Below are 20,017 nucleotides of genomic sequence, written 5' to 3' on the forward strand. Positions count from 1 at the left end.
GCTCCAGGGATATCAGTGCCACATGGCCAGTCTGTCGCAAATTTATAAATTCAAATGTGTACATATATGGAGTTAATGTTGTCCAAAATAGAACTTCTCTGGCACGTGTTTCCTAAAACTTTTTTATATGGAGACCCACTTTGACAAGAGCTAATTTGTGCATACCATGATGTTGACCATAATGTTTTATTTATAATATTATTGTGATAGATGGATTATTTTTGTCAGAGGTCATAAAAGATCATAGATCCTAAATCAAGAGTTAGTTCATTGATATGTAACATTCATAACGATGAGATAATATGTAAAATTCATAAACATGAGGGTAAAAGGACCTGTTAAAAACTTGTGGGAAATGTTTAAAATGTTTAACATGGTTAATACTTTGTGAGATCACTTTGATATACCTTTAAAAGATGTCAGATCTGTTAGTTTAGCCTCAGGATAAATGATCTGTAATTGATTACTTATGCCTGCTAAAGCCGGAAGGGGAGCGCTCCGCACGATACCTCCTTCTCGGTCAAGCTGCCGAAGAAGAAGCATCGTCTGAGCGGTCATATGTATATATATCTCTTTTCCAGGTATGACAATGAATGTTTATGTGTTTAAGCACTAAAAAATAACTTTGTTTTGAATTCTAGTTGTGTTTTGAATGTTTTGGAAGCTGTACATTCATGTTTATGTTTTAGTTCAATTTGCCAGTCTAAAGTGACATCTAGTGGCCAGAGATGAGAGGTTCACGTGATGCGTGCGTGCTCAAACACTCTTTATTAAGATAGACTAAAGAGATAAATTACTGTTTTGATAATTTTTTGTTTAATATTTAAGGAACTGTTTTTGTAAATGTCCACCTGTCGTCTGGAAGGATAATTGCTGTATTGTTGTAATATTCGTATTTAAGTATTTTTTGTACTTCATTGTAAATATTTAAAAAATACAACTGATTCTCGGCGAAGCTGCCAAAGAAGAAGCATCGTCTGAGTGGTCATATGTATATATCCCTTTTCCAGGCTGTAACATATGAAACACATGAAGCCTTGTGTGACTTTTATCAGCTAAGAGCCAAGCTCCACTGACAGCTACTGTCACATCAAGGCAGTTAAATAACACTCCCTCCCTCCCTCCCTCCCTCAAACATTTCTTGCTACAGCCATTTGTTTGGACATTAACTCCTGGTCATTTCTGGAGATTTCCCAGATCACGTTCTCCCAATGAGGTTTTTCCATTACATTTGACAAACCCAGTGGGACATTATCTGGATGGGATGTGTTCAGCAGGAGAATCTCCATGTGAGTGGTTGAGGCTGGTCACTCACCCAGTTCCTCACAGCATATTAACCCAGAGTTTCTCCCGCTACGTTCTACAACATTAACCTGAGATTATAGTCGGGAGCTGGCAGAAGAATGTACTGCCCCTCAGCTCAATCTTCTCGAAATCTCTGCAGTTCAGTGCATGTCTAAAGGCAGCTCATGTTGGGGAAAATGACAGTAACATAGTTAGAACAATGCAAGTATGCTTGATTAAAAATTAAACCAATTCATGTACTTACTAGATGTCTGATGTCTTCTTTAAGGTCCAGTGTCCAGAGTTGGTGACATTTAATTGTGCGACTGCAGATATTAACAAATGGAAGACTCCTGTGCTCACTCCTTCCTCTCCCGTGCACACCCATGTCCTACGTTGGCTCTTTGGTATCGTAGAAACGATGTTGTTCTTCGTTCGCGTTGTAAACTTCCACATCACAAAGCACATCCTACCCTCTGGCTGGACTGTCTTTGGAAATATTGTTGCCCTTCCTGTGACCTTACTTTGGTCAACATGGACTTAAGCCGCAAAGACACAAGCAATGTGTTCCATGTCGACGTTTGTTTTGTTTACATCAGCTCTTTCCGTCTCTTCTGCTCTTTCCAGGTCAAAAGCTCAACAAGGACCTGAAGCACTACCTGAGCTTGAGGTTTCAAAAGTCTTCACCTGACCATGAGCTGCAGAAGACCATCCGAGCCAACCTGTATCGCCATGCTGTGCCTTGTGAGTACAGGCCAACTGATTTATGTGTTATATGTATGTTTAAGGGCCACACGGTTGGCATAGTGGTTAGCACAAAGAAGTGTATTTCCATACTTCTCCAATGGCCTAATGACTACCTAAAAGTGCATCTATAAGGCGGCAGCAGCAGCACCACCAGCAGCAGCAGCAAGCATCGGTTTAGACAATGTGTGCTTGCAGTCATACTGACATTTCTGAGGGTCACTGAATGCACCTCACAGCCACGCGTCTAAACTCAGCGCTGTGGATCAGCACTTATCATATACGTCTGGAGCAGATACTTCTAATTAGCTGAAAACACCAACAATTTTATGTGGCACTAATTAATATCAAGGTAAAGTGAGTTATTTCTAGTTAATTTTTGTGATTCATCGATTCTTCTTGCGTCTTAAATATGCCTTTTATTATGAACTTTAGATTGTGACGTATTATTTTGGGAATAAAGAAGAAATGTTGTCACGAATATTGTGTAGATAATATTAGCCACCATGAAAAATGGTACCGAGTATTCGTACCAGTGGTTGCTCTAATTGGGCGCTTGGTCATTGCGATAATTCGTCGATTAAATAGCTGAAAATCTGGTAAAAGTGCTGTATTTGCCCTCCACGTCCTTATCTTCACCACCATGACCCACTTCCATTTGGCCTTTTTTTTTTTCCCCCTCCTTTGTTTCATCTCTTATGACTCTGGTCCTTCCCTTTCACTCACTCATAAATTATTCTGTTCCACTTCATTATCCTTTCGTTATTTATTATCCTGACAAATAAGGAGAAACAAACAAGCACGCATGTTTAACAAGCACTCGCTCTCCAGTGCCTGTTGTGTTTACTGCCCATTAAAGCCGCTCGTGTCTTGACCGCGCCGCAGCGCTGTTTCTGCAGCTGTCTCACACGGCTGTGAAATATACAAAACAGCGTGGCTCGGGCCAAACGCTGCGCGCAACGCCAGACTCAACAGCTGGACGCGTTACGTCACAAACCGCTCTGTGATCTGTGGCTGGATGACACAGTCCGGCTCTAAACTCAGTACATTTCACTACTGTACACTCGTGTCATGTTTGTGGTTTTTCATTTCAATAGAAAATAAACCACTTTGCTGGAGTCATTTCCTCAAGGAGTTGTTCGAATGCATACAAATGCATAAAAAATGGTGGCACTATTGATTTTCACTCTTTCTCCTTTTGCTTAAATAATCACATCATTTGGGGCTTGAACAAACCAGAAAAGTCATGTCAAAATTCAGAAATCTGATTTTTTTTTGTATCATTTGTTTTATAAATTTCAACTTTTTCCTAACAGCTTTCATTTGCCTTTGAGCTGGGAGTGTAAGGGCCGAGTCATGGCAGCTTGCAGCTTTCACTTTGAATATATTTTCTTTTCCCCTCTTGTTCTTTGCTCTCTCTCTCTCTCTCTCTCTCTCTCTGCCGTAGTCCCTGGCTGTCTGTGCTCCTCTTGTGCGCAGCCATGTGACCCGTAAATCCGCCTCACTGAGCCTCCCCCGGTGCCCTGCCTGGGATTATGATGTTCTGATATATTGAAAATAGATTCCTGCCTCTGCCTGATTATATGACGAACATGGCGGGCTCTCGCAGAGATCACAGGATGATAAGGGAGCGCTCCGTGTGCAAAGGATTGACTGTGATGACATTAAAGTTGAACAAAGTAGAAATGCTAAATATGTTTTTCCCAGTGATGGTATTATAGAGCTGTCAGGGAAGTTACGATAAGATAAGATAAGATAGTCCTTTATTTGTCCCGCAGTGGGGAAATTTGCATTGTTATAGCAGCAAGACAGTAAAGATAAAGATAATAAGTAATAAACATGCATTACCAAAAAAGAAAATTACAATATACTAAGATATTAACACTTAGGCTATAAAACTTAGTTAAAGATAGAAGGTTACGTGATGATAAAAGGGGTTACCGCTTTTTCTTACTATTCATTTTAGTAGGAGTAGTATTAACGGGGTTGTTGGGGCCATGCATGAGAAATTAGAATCCAATCCAAACACATTTAAAACAACACAGTTGACCAGAAGTGCTGTACTGTAATAAAGCAAAACAAGAGATGGTTTATAATGGTCCTTTTCCACTGTGGTCCCGGTTCGCCTCTCCTCGGCACGGCACAGTTTAGGTTGGTTTCCAAAAAAACAAAAAAAAAGTACCTACTCAATGTGGGCGGAGTCATCACTGCACGGCTACATGAAACTGCGGTGACTTCGGTCTACGCGCGACACACACAAACGAGTGACTAGTCACTAGGGCTGTAATCAACCAAATAAATTCTTGGTCGACTGAAGCCCTGAAATTTCAAGATCAACATCAGTTGAGTGTTTCCTCACTATTCAAAGTGAGGGCTTAAAATGTAGAATAGACCACTTGAAACACCGGAGCAAGTCAATGCTGAAGTACAGCATAAAGGCCTTGGTATCTTGGGAACTGCGTGCAAAGAGCGTGTTGGGTGCACGTGGACAGCACACCAGGGCCTTAAGTCATTGATTTTGAAATAAAAATAAAAATGATATGTGGCTCTAAAGATGGAAATATCACAAAAAAGTAATGTGAGTAGCAAGAGATTCAATAAATGAGGGATGATATCAAGAAATCATGGTGAAAATGGTGGACAAGAGGAGGAAACCATAACATTCCTCAACTTATTGCAAGAAGTAAATATTACAGTAACAGCAGATGGAAGAGGCAACACAGTGACTGGTTCTCTTTATTAAAGTCATCAGTGTCACAAACATACAGTAAATGCTCATTTTCTTTTAAGAAATTAAACTTTTGTGAAGCATTTTCAAGGAAAACTTGTCATAGATGAGTTTTTTTGTAGGGCACAGAAGACTAACACATACTGTACATCAGGGATTGAATACACAGCTAATGCACTTAGAACAATTCTATGTTTAGTTCCTGACAAAAATAAAACATTCAGCATCAGCAAATTCACCCTGAGGCTTAAAGGTCCATTGTGTTTGTTTGTAGAAATATACAATAACTCTAAACTGTAGTGTGTTTTTCAGTATAGTGGTGTTTAGATCGTGTCATTCCTGCACTGCACACAGGAGGGGGGTGTGTTTTATGTCAAGACAGACAGACGGAGGCAAGAGGTTGGAGTTTGACTGAAACCACAAAGAAGCATCAGTTTTAGAAGTGAATTCTACCACTTACAAAACCTGGTTGCATAGCGGTTTGAACTTGTACCTTGTGAGTGGGGTCGTCATAGCACGGCTGCACGAAACCGCTGTGACATAAACACACAAACTAGTGACGAGCAAATCAGTTCCTTTCAATGTACTGAATCATTAGAATCAGTTGATGAAAAAGATTAGTTCAGTACTTCCTAAACTAAAATACGGCTGAATGGGTTGTGATTCAGCTCACAACTGCTGGCTTTCAACAGTGCTGTCACTAAATACACCAGACTCCCCCCCCCCCCAACACACGAACCACATCCATCCCCCGCACTTTTAAAAAGCTTGCTACGCCACTGGTGAAGGCCACTGTAGTTCCCTAAATTTGCCTGGAATAGTTTCGCCATTAGATGTCACATGTATCAGTGTTGTAAAGAAGTATATACTTTGTTACTGTACTTAAGCATAAAATTCACGTGTCTGTACTTTACTTTGTTATTTCTATTTCTATCAACTTTTACTTTAACTCTGCTATATTTCCTACATTAATTGTGAACATTTCCCCTAACTCTCTTCGTGAGGCTACTCGATACTATCAAATAAAATCAGAAGGAGGAGAGTTGGTAAATGGTCTGTAAAGTTTTAATGACCTCTCAAAGCTGCTTTGCCATTCACACCCATTCACTCACACATTCATTCATGCTCTGCATGCACACGTCTTTCATACACGTTCAAACGTGGACTTGAGTGTAGAGGAGCAGAGCCGGGAATTGAACACACAACCATCCAGTTGAGCAACGACTTGCTCTACCACTGAGCCACCGTTCCTCAATTCTAACTCCTTACTTTTTTTTTTTAAATACTTTTACTTCTAAAACTTAAGTACATTACAGTAAATGTCATTTACTTTAAGACTTTTACTCAAGTAATGTTATAAAAGGTGACTTCTACCATCATTTTCTGGTAAGATAGTTGTACTTTTACCCAACTATTACTTTTAGCTACTTTATAAAATACTGCTAATTTACTTACACACTTGGCCTTTAATAGTATTTTTTAAAGAGATTGTGCAAAATATAAATGTGGGCTGTGTTGTAATGACTTTTTTGTGAGTCCACGTGGGTTTCAAGACAAAGCAGAAATGTTTATACTAGCCCCCCCTCCTCTCTCTCTCTCTGTTTCTTTCTTCCTGTCCGTGTGTTGGTGACCTACTATCACTGCCACCTCCTGTTTATTGTCTCGCTCCCTCTCACACACACACACACACATGCAAATATTGTCTTGGCATGACAAGGCGGAATGACAAAGGCAGTCAAATAAAAGCCACACTTCTCAGCCCTCTGTTTCCTTTGTCTGTGCGTCTCCTCCCCCTCTCCTGAGCACATGTGCTGCTCTCTACCCTGTGTTTGACTCGAACAGGTGTCCTTCCCTCCACCACTGGCCGAGGTGGGTGCATTTTTTTTTTCTGTCTGTCTCTCTCTTTTGGGCCATGTGTGTGAATGTGTGTTTATTGGGAGAGCACACCCCCCCCTTCCTCCTCCTCCTCCTCCTCCTGGCCACCCACCCTCCTCCCCTCTCTCCCTCTCCCTCTCTCTCTCTCTCTCTCTCTCTCTCTCTCTCTCTCTCTCTCCCTCGTAGGCCCTGCTGCCACAGATGGTCATTGTTATCATGCACGGCAAATGTCACAATTGATAGAGAAGTCGCTCCCTCGCAGGATTCGTTTTCCCCTCTCACGTCTACAGCTGCCGCGCGGTGGATGAAGGGTTATATCGGTGTTATCCCAGCGTTTGAGCCACAGAACAGAACCCACCAATCCTCCCTCCTCCCCCCACCTGATCTCCCCCTCCCTCCCTCCCTCCCTCCTTCTCTCTCTCTCTTTCTCTGTCATTCTCTTCACTTTAAATCCTTCACCGAGTGTCAGTGTCCCTGTGGCTCGGCGGCGGCTGCTGCCTTCCTGTCTCTCACTGTCACACTCTAGCTGCTCCCACTGTCTCCCTGCCTCTGCTGCTCTCAGCCTCCATCTCTTCCCCTCTCTCTCTCTCTCTCTCTCTCTCGCTCACACACACACACACACACACACACACACACACACACACCCTCCCCTACCCTCCTCGCTGTCCTTCACTCCCTTGCTTCCTTGTTTTCCACTCCACTGCCGATCTCGGGGAAAATCATTGTTGGAGACAAATTTCTCTGTTTGCTGCTCACACAAAGACAGGGATTACGGCTTGATTTGCTGGCTCCGCGCTCGCTCTGCATCCAGGCAAGTGGCAGCTCCTTATTTTCTCCTCCTTCCCTCCTTATTTTTCTCCCCCCCCCCCCCCCACTCTCAACACCATCCACCATCCAAACCTTGTGATGTTTGCATGGCAGAGAGGGTATGTGTGTGTGTGTGTGTGTGTGTATGGTTGATGCTGTGTATATAGGCTAAGGGAATCAGGGATGGTGGGGGTAGGGGTGGGAATTATGTGAAGGAAATAGAGGGGCAGGCACACTCAGGAGCAGGCTCGTCCAACCCAGAGGGACAGATGGCCAGTAGCCGTGGTGCTTTTTCCCCTCTTTGGTTTTCTAATTCACCCTGCAGGCTTTGTGTAAGGCCCGCTCGTACACAGAGCTTCTTTTCAAGAAGCAAGAGATGGCTGCTCTCCTCAGCTCGAAGGGGTGTGGGGGGAGGAGGGAGGTGGGGTTTGGTGTTGGGGGTGGGGGGTGGGGGGTTATCTGTGTGTGAAGAGCGGACAGAGGAAAGGAGTGGAGGAAGATGAGGAGGAGGAGGAGGAGGAGGAGAAGAGGGGGTTGCTGTGGAGGCAGAGCAGGTTTTTATGGGGAGGTTAGGATAGTGGAAGAGAAGCGGTGTGGAGATCATTGTTGGGGGGGGTGGTTTGTGGGGTGGGGGGGGTCACAAGCCTCGAATGCATGGAGGTCAGGTCCAGATGCTGCTCAAACAAAAGGGCTCCCCTGTGGGGGGGTGGCAGGGGGAAGCATGGCACTCGCCATTGTGTGTGTGTGTGTGTGTGTGTGTCGCTGCATTGCAGGGTGCTGCTGGGGAGCCTCATGCTAATGATGGCCATTCATTCTCGTAACGGATGAGTGGGCCCCCAGCTTCTGTGTGCCTGCCTGCCTTTCACATATGCAAGGTTCATATTTTGTTAATGTGACCAGATATCTACTGCGTTAACACACGAGCCGTGTCCCTGGAAACGGCAGAGGGATGGAGAGGCGACGGAAGGAAGCAGGGCAAATATGTGTTGTTGAATAGTAATGGTGTGCAAAGACAGGTGCAGTGTGTTGTGTTACATGTATGTGGTGTCGTACTAATGGCCATATTTAGCACATTTTGTAGATAAACAAACGGTAACATCATCTGCTCTCATTAAAATGCAGCACAGTCCGCGTACAGGCTCTAAAAGAGGAGCACATCTTCCTTCCTGCTTCATCGTCACTGTGACTGGCACTGTGGGTGGACTCTGGCACTGGAGGCTCTGTGGTCTCTGACGTTGTCTTTGTTATTGACAATCTCCTCCAGGCCCATGCCAAAGGCGTCTTACGGTACATGATCCGGAATAAACCGTTGCATCAACACAACCTCTGTGTCTGCACCTGCACTTCAGAACAGATTGTACAAGCCTATGTATTGCATTAACCTCAATTTTCTATTTTCACAATCTAAGTCTGTGATATCTTAAGAACATAATCGCCATTATATCAAATCATTAGACCATGTCTCCATTATGGTATGGTTCGGTAAAGCCCTGGGTCAAGCCCTGGAAGTCGTACCTGTGCAACGACAACAAATGACGACATAGAGCGCGACATAGCAGACAACAACGGAGGTCGTCCGGCTGCTCTTTGTTTCCCGCTCAGTTTGTCTCAACAAGACGTCAAGCTTTGTAAAAAAAAGAGGGACTGCAGGTGTTGAAGAAACACCGGTCGCCCAATGAGCTGAATGTTGTGGGTGGAGCCAGTCTAGCCCCACCCAGACCGTACCATACCATTTTACTCTGGCATTGTCACACGTTTGTATTTTGGTACTATTCCTAATGGAAAAACAAACACATATGAACTGTACCAAGACCAAAACTGAGTTTTGTCAACCGCTCACTCTCCTCCACCAATTCCCATAAAGAAAATCCGTGTTTTCAGCTGGCTGGCACACTGGAACTGCTGGTCTACTGCTGCCACATTTGGTACATTTTTGTTACTCCTTTAAACCCAAACGGAGGATTTGGCAAGATAACATATTTGAATTTAATGATGGAGGCAGTAGTGGATTAACAACTCCTATGAAACATTATGTAAAATCTCTTACTTTGTCGATGGAGTTTGGTGCGGGAAATTGTCTAATTACAAGAAAAAGAAGCAAACACAATCTTAGTAAGTCACAGATTTAAGCAGGTGTGGATTTTACTCGACTTTTGTTAAGTGCCATTAGCGGTCAAAACCTCATGCAACCACAGCTGTACGTGAACTATCCCTTTAATAAATCCCGCCGAGCAGCCACTGGGGTGTAAAAGTGAAGCTCATGATAGCATTCTTGTTCAAACGACTTATTTATGTGTCATGCTCAAGCTTGTGTAAGACTGGCCTTTGATCATGTGACGTAATGTTGTGAAGACTGTCGGCAAGAGAGAGATTCTCATGTCAATTTAAAGTCATCAGCTGCTGATTAATGACCCACGCTCATGTCCCAAGACTGCATAACTGCCTTATGTAGTTCAGCTTACGAGTGTGACAGCAGCCATGTTTCACCTTACGAAACAGAGCATCACTGTGGGTTTTGTTCAGGTTGTCCGTCATATTTCAGACATTTTTGCTGTTGTTTGTGTGTCTGTTTTTGTCGTCGTCATTGGAGTACGACGCTGATGATAACTCTGTATTTGAGGTCAGGGGAATGAACTGTGCTAATTCACTGACTGAACAAAGATTCTCTGTTATGATAATGGAGTCTCTTGAAGGCTGATCTGTGTGTGAGTGTCTTGTGATTACTTGGACTTGGCTCTGCTAGCATACATATTCTGGAGTGTGTGTGTTGGCCTGGATGCCTCCGAGCAGTGAGCGTGATGCTCCAGCTTCAAGGAAAGCTGAAGCATCTCAAACTTTGCTTTCAGTGAATAGATACTCACAATCTTCTTATTTTATACTTAATTTAGTGTTTATTCCCATTTTTGAATGGCACAGTGGAATTGATTCAGTGTTCTACTTTACAGATGTAGAGCTTTAATACAGTCAGGAAGTTGTTCTTTTCAGGATAGATGAGTATTTAGTCAATATTTTGACATTTTGACAAAAGATTATCCCTAAATAAGGAATTTCCATGACAGTCCAATCTCATTCCATGTATGGCGTTTGCAGTTCCACCAAACACATTCTTAAGATATTGTAGACTTTGAAAGAAGATTTCTTTTTTAAAGAGAGTAACTTTTTGCCCATTTTCATATCTGTGATAATGGGCAAAGTCCTTAAGTCCACTAATACATGATACCATGTTTTTAGAATTGACCAAAACTTAACTTTTCTGCAAGGACATGCATTTCCACTTGCAAACAGAACTTTTGGTGAGTTCAACGAGGGCTCTTGGCTCAGATCTGACCATGTGAACTCACACAGAAAGCTGCAGTCCTCTTCCCGCAGGGCAGCTCCTGGGTTTTGTGGTCAGGTTGCCTGGGCAACAGTTCATGCCCATGCAGGTCCAGGCCTGCTCTGCCAGGTACAAGCCCTCCTTTGGTCTGCAAAGGGAGACCTTAATCCCCCAAGGTCCTCATGATCTGGTCCAGCCAGCACATAGAAAACCGTCCACCCTGTAGCCAATTCAGCACTAATTCAACAACAAAACACTACACACCAATGTGTCCAACTTTATTATTTATACCTTATTTTACCTTTTCATATTATACAATATTATAGCTCCCAATCAAATACCTGCTTCCCTTCTTGCCCTCCTGCCCCATGCTACCCACAATTAACCCTTGAAGTTCACTGTTTATCAGGAGGCACCATGTGTTAGGAAATGTCGAGAGTCTATATTTATGGCTAAGATAGTAGGAGAAGGGAAAGGGAAGAAAAGAGAAAGATGGAGGGAAAAGGAGAGAGTGAGGGATAGAGGGTGGGAGGTATAGGCAGTGGGCGGGAGTATATGCGGGGGCTGTGGGGCTGCAGCCATTGGTCTCAGACAGGAACCGGAGAGTGAATAGCTCACATTGGCTTAGCCTCTAAGCTGGGCTGGACCTCTAATTTGCTCTGCCTGTGGAGCTTTGAAGAAAAACGGCAGCTGCGTATGAGCCGCCTGCCTGAGCGAGCTCACAAGCTGGGAGGTGTAGCAGTCACTCACTCGCTCACAGACAACTGGATGATCCATGGATGGTTTGGATGGAATAAGGAGAGCAGGATTCAGTCTGCCCGGACTCATCCCTGTGACTATTTCTGTGGAATAAAGCACAGCGAGGAAAGCGGCGGCCGTGGCAGCGGTGTCATTGTAGAGGTACGTCTGTGACATTTGCCTCGTCTCCTGGGAGTGATGCTCAGATTGCGATATTAGATGTGGAGAGATGTGGGATTGGGAACATACGGCGGATTGAAATACAAAGGCAGGTGCATTTGTGTGTGTGTGTGTGTGTGTAAGTCAGCGTTTGTGCAGATCTGCCGTGGGATATTGATGAGCTGGGATGTGTTGTACCATGTGTGATGATGATGATGATGGTGATGATGATGATAGAGCCGTGTTTGTGTGCACACATATGTGTGTTTGCCTGTCTGAGATGATGTTTGGTTTGGGGCTGAATTCAAACACTAATGTGTTGACACACGCTCCTGCTGTTGGAGGACATTACAGTATTATTACCGCCACTGGCTAATGCAGCCACATCTTCTCTCTCATCTTTGATTTTTAACCTCTTTAAATCACCCTTCCTCTTTTCTCGAAAGCTACATTCTTAAAAATGAATACCTTATCTTCACCTGGCTGTCTTCAGTAAGCAGTGAGCTTCCTCGTTGGTGAAAGAGAAGCAAATCCCTGCATTCTTTTGTGTCATTTTACAAGATTTCCAGCTGCAGACGCTTCAGATTGTTTGTGCTTGCCCACTATTCATGTTCAGCCCCCCCCCCCCGTCATCTTTCTTGTCCCCCATATATTGAAAGGGGAGAGATGGGGAGGGAGCAGGGGGAACAGCAGGAGAATAGTGGCTGGGACTCAGCTGTGAGGAGTGTTGTGGCGCGAGCTGAAAGAATGGCCTGTTGTGTTGGGCAGCAGCAGTATTGTGTGTCAGGTCTCTCTCTCTCTTTCTGTGTGTGTGTGTGTGTGTGTGTGTGTGTGTGTGTTTCTCTATGTTCTTTAAAGGGAAACTCCATCATCCCTTCATTCAAACAATCACAGCAAGAAAATAGTCTTGTGGTGAATAAAGTCACGCTCTTTCTTGAAACGGTTGACATTTTGGTTGATAATGCCACAGTGATATCTGTATAAAGACGATTTAGTACAAGTTCACAGTAGACGGTAGCCTGGCTAACACCAGACTGGAAAAGGTGTAGTCACCTCCCACATGCATGGCATGGGGCGTGGCCAAACGGATAGACCTGCAACCAATCAGACCAATGATCCGGATAACGTATGCAGAGCGAGGGAAAATGTGTCAGAAACACATGCTTGTTGTAGTTTTCTAGGAGCGATGGCTAGCTCGTAATGGCGTCTCACGACCTCTGCTTTGGGGGAAGCTCAGCTCCGCAGAGCAAGTTGCTGAGAATGGAAGCAACAGCCCAAACTGAAACACAGCTGCTCGTCGGTGGTCGCCAGATCGGAGCGATACAAAAGCTGATAGATGTCGCGTTAAGCCTCTGTGGTCAGACATGTCCACAGAGTGACTTTAAACCACTGGCAGATTCAGCTGGGTTCACCCAGGCTACGTAAACGAGATTTGACAGCTTTGTGCCTTATGTGAGCAGAAATAGATGAATAGATGTGAGATGAGTCATTAACATGGAAAATATAGAATAACCAGATCAGATAAATTGATCAGACAACAGTTTCTAAAGAGGATTTAAGCAGAACATGACAATCATGAGTTTCTTTACAGTGCCAGTTGAGTTCCTCATAAAATAAACCACATGTCTTAAATGTTCAATAAAATAAGACACAAAAAGACTTTCGATCGTTGAATCAGAATTTGTTGGATATAATAATTAGAATATGTTTACTTGGGCTGAGCAATGCATCGCTTTCAAGTCAAAGTCACAACCGGCAAATTACAAAAGGCTGCATTTTATTATTGCTCTGAAACTTGCATTAGAATATACAGTAGTCATAGTTTCATTTATGGTGTCATGCTGTAATACTCCATCACAACTAATGCTTCAAACATCAAATATCTGTCAGGTGAATTGTAATTAGATGTTTATCAGAGTATAATGTATTCTGGGCACAGACAGTAGTAGCGGTTAGTAGTTCGTTTGAATATGTGTGTCTCATTGTGGCAGCAAGAGGAGACATTTAAGTTCATTTGTTGAAGCTTCTTCAACCCCTGGGTAGTTAAGTGAACCCACAACAGCACGGCGTGCTCTTAGCACCACCTCAGCCTCTGATTGGATGAGGATTGCTATTTGCTTAATCATTAATCTGAGGGCCTCCACTACATCGATTCTCCCCCCCCCCCCCCCCCCCCCCGTTCCTCTTCATAAATCATTATAGGCCAGCAATCCTCTTAATGGGGGATGGAAGTACTGATTGAAGACAACCACAGCGGTCAGGACATCATTCTCACCTTGGTCTGCAGGTCAGATTAGAGGATAAAGAAACAGGTCCAGTATGATCATCTCAGCAGTATTCGATTTGCAGCCATGAGTGTGAAGATGGCGTTGACACTGATGAACCAAATATCCGCCATTAGTCGTTAGCATCTAAAACCTTCCCCCGCTGAACCTTGAACACGGCCTTATTGTGGTGTTAGCGGTCTAATATGACCGTGTGATATAACTGCTCTTTTAACACAGAAACATGAATCATAACCACATGCTTTTATATCCTGTTAAAGGGGAATGGGTGTGGTTAACTTGGCACATATACATTATCTTCATTGTGCGAAATAGATCTACATTAAAAGCAGCCTATACTCAGCACACTGTTTTAGTCATTAGTCATATCGGGGGAGGGAGGTCAATAACAAAGTCAATAACAGCCGATACTTAGTCTTCATTCATTTTCTACGGAGGTCATTTTTGACTGGGAACACCAAAGGTGTGACTGAGTTCAATAAAGCACTTAAAATGCAATGAAAGAGCATTTTAAATTGAATTTGTTCAGATGCTTAGTGTGAAGGTAAGAACACACTATGTATGCTTTCGTAAAGTTGTAAAGTTGTTGCTATGGGAGATTCTTGTTGTCATATTGATAGACAAAAGTACTGAATGGGCATTACATCGACAGCACATCCATGACTAGCCGATGTACTGCATGTGGTGTTACGTTGAGAGCGGTGTTTCACTTCCATACAGCTGCTGAGGAGCGAGAGAAACTAAGGGTCATCGTCCCCGTGAAGGAGTTGATGCATAAGACTCATATAGCACTTGCTTGGATGCAAATAAGTGAGTCATCAAGATCTCAAAGAGGATTTGATGGCATAGCTACCTCTAAAATCTGATAGGAATCATCTGTATTTTGTGTGCGGTTTATTTGGTGTGAAAGTGGCATAGAAAGCCGAAATATTCATAATCAAAGCTCTAAAATGTCCATTTTGATGTCAGGGAAATATCTGTGCCACTGACACCATATTGGATGCAAATGGTCACCCAGCCATTGTTTGTGGTTGAGACACTCCCATCATCTAACCAGTGTATTAAGGGACTACTTGTGTAGATGAGGCCTTAAAGTGCTGCCTCAATCAATGCTGCTCCAGTAATTGTCTTAGAGGCCCAGGAGAGTTCCCTGCTAACTCCCCGAGTGGCTGTTTGCTTTCCCTGCCCCTCCTCTCCTCCGTCTGCCCTGAGATATGTACGTAATTTCTTCTCACGTCACCTCCGAGCTTCTGTTTTCACAACAGCACACCCGAGTTTGTGTTTATCCTGGAAACACGGGGCCCATTTATGATGGAGCTAAAGTTGTGCATGTTTATTTGCCTGCACAGTTCACCGTCCCACCGTCTCATGAGGCTAAGCTCAGTCTAAGGTCAGTTGGAAGTTGCTTGTTCTTGTGTCTCACTGACCCCCCAACCCCCCCCCCCCCCCCCACACACTCCCAGTCACGCTCACACTCATCACCAGCAGGGGTTAAAAACAGCAGATGTTTGGTCAAACCGGTGTGTGTGTGTGTGTGTGTGTGTGTGTGTGTGTGTCTTTGTCAGACAATGAGTGGAAGCTCCCCAGACCATCAACAGCAGGAAGACGATTCAGGGATCAAATGTCACCAGAGTGCTGTCAGTCCCGCTGCCTATTGTTAATACACAGGAGGATGTTTTTTTTCACCTGGGTTGTATGTGTGTATGTGTGTATGTGTGTATGTGTGTATGTGTGTGTGTTTGTGTGTGTGTGTGGGTGCATGCATGCCTGTGTGTGAGTGAAAATTAGCTTTCGCAGTCATAAGGGACACAATCATAAGTAGGCCGCGTCTCCAGAGAGCTTAACAGTCACACAGAGCATGAGGTCATGTGGGTGTGGATGGAGTTCAGGTGTTCAGGGTGAACCAAACTCTGTGTGAGGTCACAGCAGGTCACAAAGAGAGGAGCTGCAGAGGGAAACTGAGACGGTCTGATCTTTGGTCCAATAAAATAGGAATATGAAATCTTAGGATGACTCGTATCAGCTTGTATAAATGTCTGCAAATGTGTATGAATGTGGACTTTCCCTTGCAAGAAGTGAGTGTCCCGCCTCCTGTACGCTTGACCAAGTCGCTACCCCTCACCTGTTTGCCCCCTGCTGAGTTCCACACTTGAACAGCTAAGACTAGAAAATGTCTAAAAACAACTGTTGTGCACCACAGCCCTTTAAAGGTCCAGTGTGTAACATTTAGCCTTGATTTACAGAGGCCGCCGCCATGTTTTTTGCAGCAGCCTAAACAGAGAAACCAGACAGTGTGCAACAACATCCTTTATAGTGTGTTGTAAAGCCACTGTACTTCCTCAGGTTTCCCATTGTTTCCACTTAGGAAAGAGAGCAGAGGAGTCCTCCTTTTGTTACAATCTGCAGGTCTCACCATTAGATATCACACAGTCTTTAGGGGGATTGCACACTTGTGCACTTCTAGCACTTTATATCCACTTGGCAACTTAAACAACCTTAACAGATTTAAACAATTAACAACACACAAATAACTATACACATACTGAACATGCAAATATGAATGTTTCTGGGTTTTTTTTAAGCATTTTCCCAAATTACACTCAAGAATGATCCAGTTCTAGTGGATGTTATTTAGGGTGAATGGTTATTGATGGGAATGCCGTTGCTACTTCACCAGCAAAAAGTGCAAGAAGTGAACAACTAGTCACATATTGACCATACAAAGATGTTGATGCTCAGCAGAATTAATGTTTACCATGTTCACCCTCATTTTGGCGCTGAATATGAGAGCACAGCTGAGGCTGATGAGACAGTCCGTAGTTTTAATGTCTAAGTCTTTAATAAACTAAATGTCTTTAATCTAATGTTTAAGTAATTTGGTCATAAATTAAAAAAAACCCACTATATATAGTGGTGGGAGATAATCAAGCGATAATTAGACTTCATGCTGACATACAGTAAGTGTCTGTACTCAGATGTTATGTTATTGTAATCCATCAAATAGTTATTGAGGCGTCTGACCATAAATGGAGGAATCTCTATCTGTCTGTCCGTCGATTTTCTCAACAACCGCTCGTCCAATCGACTTTGAACTTTACGAGTTTTGCTGTGGACCCAAGGAAGTGGAATTGTTTTGACAGGCACTTGTCAAGAAGGCTTCAAGCATCAGTTGTTAGGCTTGAAAACAGGCAGAACAAACATACTGCGTACATGCTGATGCCAGGGTTTGCTGTTGATTGTGATGCCACCGATTTAAGGTCATGGAGCCAAACCTAAAAACCAGAATCTCCACATTTAATGTTGATCTTGACTGGGTGTTTATTTGATTGATTATTAATGAACCATGTTTTGAAAAATGAATGGCTTTTGCCCTCCTGAGATGCTCTGACAGTAAAAAAACAAAACAAAAACAGAGGAGCTAAAATACTTGGTCATTTTGGATTGAGGCAGTCTCCGCTAATTGTTGCTTTAGTTACTAAATGGCAGACCACAGTCCAGATCCAGACCCAAACGCTCTCTATCAGAACTGAATCCTACCCTACCAATGATAAAAGACGTCCTGTCGTTAGAGAATGTCAGTACATGCAAGTGATGATGACACATTGTTCAGAGAACCATCTCCAGTATCCGTTGTCTGTCAATAGACAGATTTCCCAGATGTCTTTCCCAATTTCCCACTTCTCCCTAACTGGGAAATGTGTATTCTACCCGCATGGTATCAAGCACTGAACAAGCTATTAAAAAAATACTGAAATCATAATTAAATATATTCAAATATAAAAGGATATGGGTATATGCAGCTGTAAAAATGAATGGGAATATATCAGTTCTATACAAAGAAGTGCAATTATACAGGCTGTACATTATCCACACTGCTTTATCCACACATTGCAGCCACTCCAAGTGGAGAATATGTCCCTTCAAAATCTCAAAAAAAGACCATCCAGTATGTCTCAGTCCTCTTTACCATACATAAAACCCACACCACTATCATGGCTGGAAAACAGCAATTACAAACAGTCCTATTTAAAAGTAAGACCTATTAAATGTGATTTTTTTCTTCTCATCAGCTGTATTATTCATGTGCAGTACATTATGTTACATGTCAATTCTCCTGTCAGGCTCAGGCCACTTTTAGATGATACAAACATTCGCTCAGCTACATGAATGAAATATTTAGTCAGCCTCGCCTTTAAGGCTGCCAGAGAGGGCTGCAGTCCAACTTCATCTCATATAGAAATTTCTTTTCCTTTTATTCTTTACAGAGGACAGTAAAAGCCCGGCCAAGTAAAACCCCATTTATGTTTTTTCCCCCTTGACCTTTGTGCCAATACTCATCTCAGTGAGTCCATGTAGCTCAGTATTTGTGATGATAAAATGCAGAACCGCGTAGCGCGACACAAGACGGAAAACATGGATTCTTGGCTGCTAAGACGGTGGAAGTTGCGAGTTGTAAAAGATTCAGTGGCCAGATGGCCTTAGAATCTGCTTTTCTCTGCAGCTACATGAAATGGACAATAAATGTTTTGCGTCGTGATATTGAAGCTCCCTCACAGTGTCACAGCAAAGGTTTTTACATTAGGGTGCAAGTGCTAACGTTTAGATTTTGTTTGAGTCCGTTTTAATGAGATGAAGAAACGTCAAGATGGTTTATTGCTGTGCAAATGAAGCAGACTTGAGAATGACTCAATTCATTCATCATCTTTGTTTTCACTTGACGCTCAGAGACAAAACGACATTTCACACTCACACTCTCAGTCAATTTACGCCACAACCGTTCACTTGAAAATGGTGTTTTCAGCTAAAAATGATCTGCTTTCATAGAGACGTTCACAGCTCTGTATCAGGAGTAGAGTTGGGTTTCAAGAACTGGCGTTAAATTCCTTATTGGTCTGTTTCAAGTGTCAATAACCGTCTGGACAAATGATACAACTCAGGATATTTATTTCCTCTTTCTCTAAACCCAGCCGAATGCCAGTGATTTGTGCAGGGATGCAGGAGCTTCAGAATCTCCTAAAAAAAGGGAACCAATCACAAATACATCATTATTTTGGATTCAAATAGAGAACACTTTGCCACCTTGTGAAATGCTAAACTAGCGATTACAGTCACCTCAGTCTTATCTGTGTGTCCTGTTGCTCTCTGTGGCACATTACGGAGAAATGGTGTCACTACACGGAACTTAAAGTTGGTCTCTTCCTGTGATATTAATCTCTCGTACATCCTCTGGAGTCATTGGTATTCTCCACAGCAAAGCCTCACAGTGACTGGAGCTGGAAATTATGACTCTCCAAATTACAGATGACCACGTTTCATGCAGAGCAGGAAGTGCAAGGGGACGGCATTCTTTCCTCTGAGTGTAATTAATGAGTTAGGACGGTGCGGTACGCACCTCCAGTTTATGATGCATGTGCAGTAGCAGTGAGTGAGTGGCCCAATACGAGGAGACAAGATGTGGGTCATAGCACACACTCAAACAGGCCACTTCAGGGACACATGTCCGCCGCTCTGGAGCTTTTTATGAACTACCAGGACAGAAACTGCTTTCCACAACCGGATATTTATAGTCCAGACACTATTTATAGGGTACACATATATTGGCTTGTGTGTTTAGGTTCTTCTTCCCCTCCTTTATAGCTGCATTTCCACCAGGTGGTGCAGTTACAGTTCAGTTAGTGACGGTACAGGCTTGCCTTTCCAACGTGAGGTGTGTTGGCTACATGAAGATAGCTATACTATAGTAGCATTTATAGTATAGTAGTATTTATTTTGTACAAAAAAGAAGATTTATTTCTACAGTTGAAAATATTACACACTGTATATATATTATTATATATCCCATGATAGAGTTCCGTCTTTTCCCACAGCTATATAAATAAAGTTTATCGGTTATAGTCCCCCACGTACTGCCGATATGTTAGTATGTGAGCAAAAAGTCCAATATCGTGCATCCCTACTGTGAGAGCCACTCACAAAGTAATATTTGGTAGTGTTTTTAGTGTATGTATATGTAGTATGTGCAATGTGTTCTGAATATACTTCATGCAACAGTTAAACGATAGTATATGGACCGTTAATGAT

At 43.1% G+C, this 20,017-nt stretch overlaps 1 protein-coding gene across 18 annotated transcripts in view; it reads left to right on the top strand.

The window, feature by feature from the left end:
• Positions 1-20,017, top strand: part of LOC131469025 (membrane-associated guanylate kinase, WW and PDZ domain-containing protein 1-like) — a 114,507-nt gene that overhangs the window by 30,152 nt on the left and 64,338 nt on the right. For 17 of the 18 annotated variants that reach the window (XM_058643844.1, XM_058643846.1, XM_058643828.1 and 14 more), the window contains exon 2: positions 1,912-2,028. In XM_058643844.1, coding sequence (XP_058499827.1) covers positions 1,912-2,028 — 117 coding nt within the window. Of the gene's footprint in view, positions 1-1,911; positions 2,029-11,392; positions 11,655-20,017 lie in introns of those variants that run through there. The other variant, XM_058643843.1, reaches the window with a different exon arrangement.

This window comes from Solea solea, chromosome 11 (assembly GCF_958295425.1).
Source record: "Solea solea chromosome 11, fSolSol10.1, whole genome shotgun sequence".
Taxonomy (NCBI): Eukaryota; Metazoa; Chordata; class Actinopteri; order Pleuronectiformes; family Soleidae; genus Solea; species Solea solea.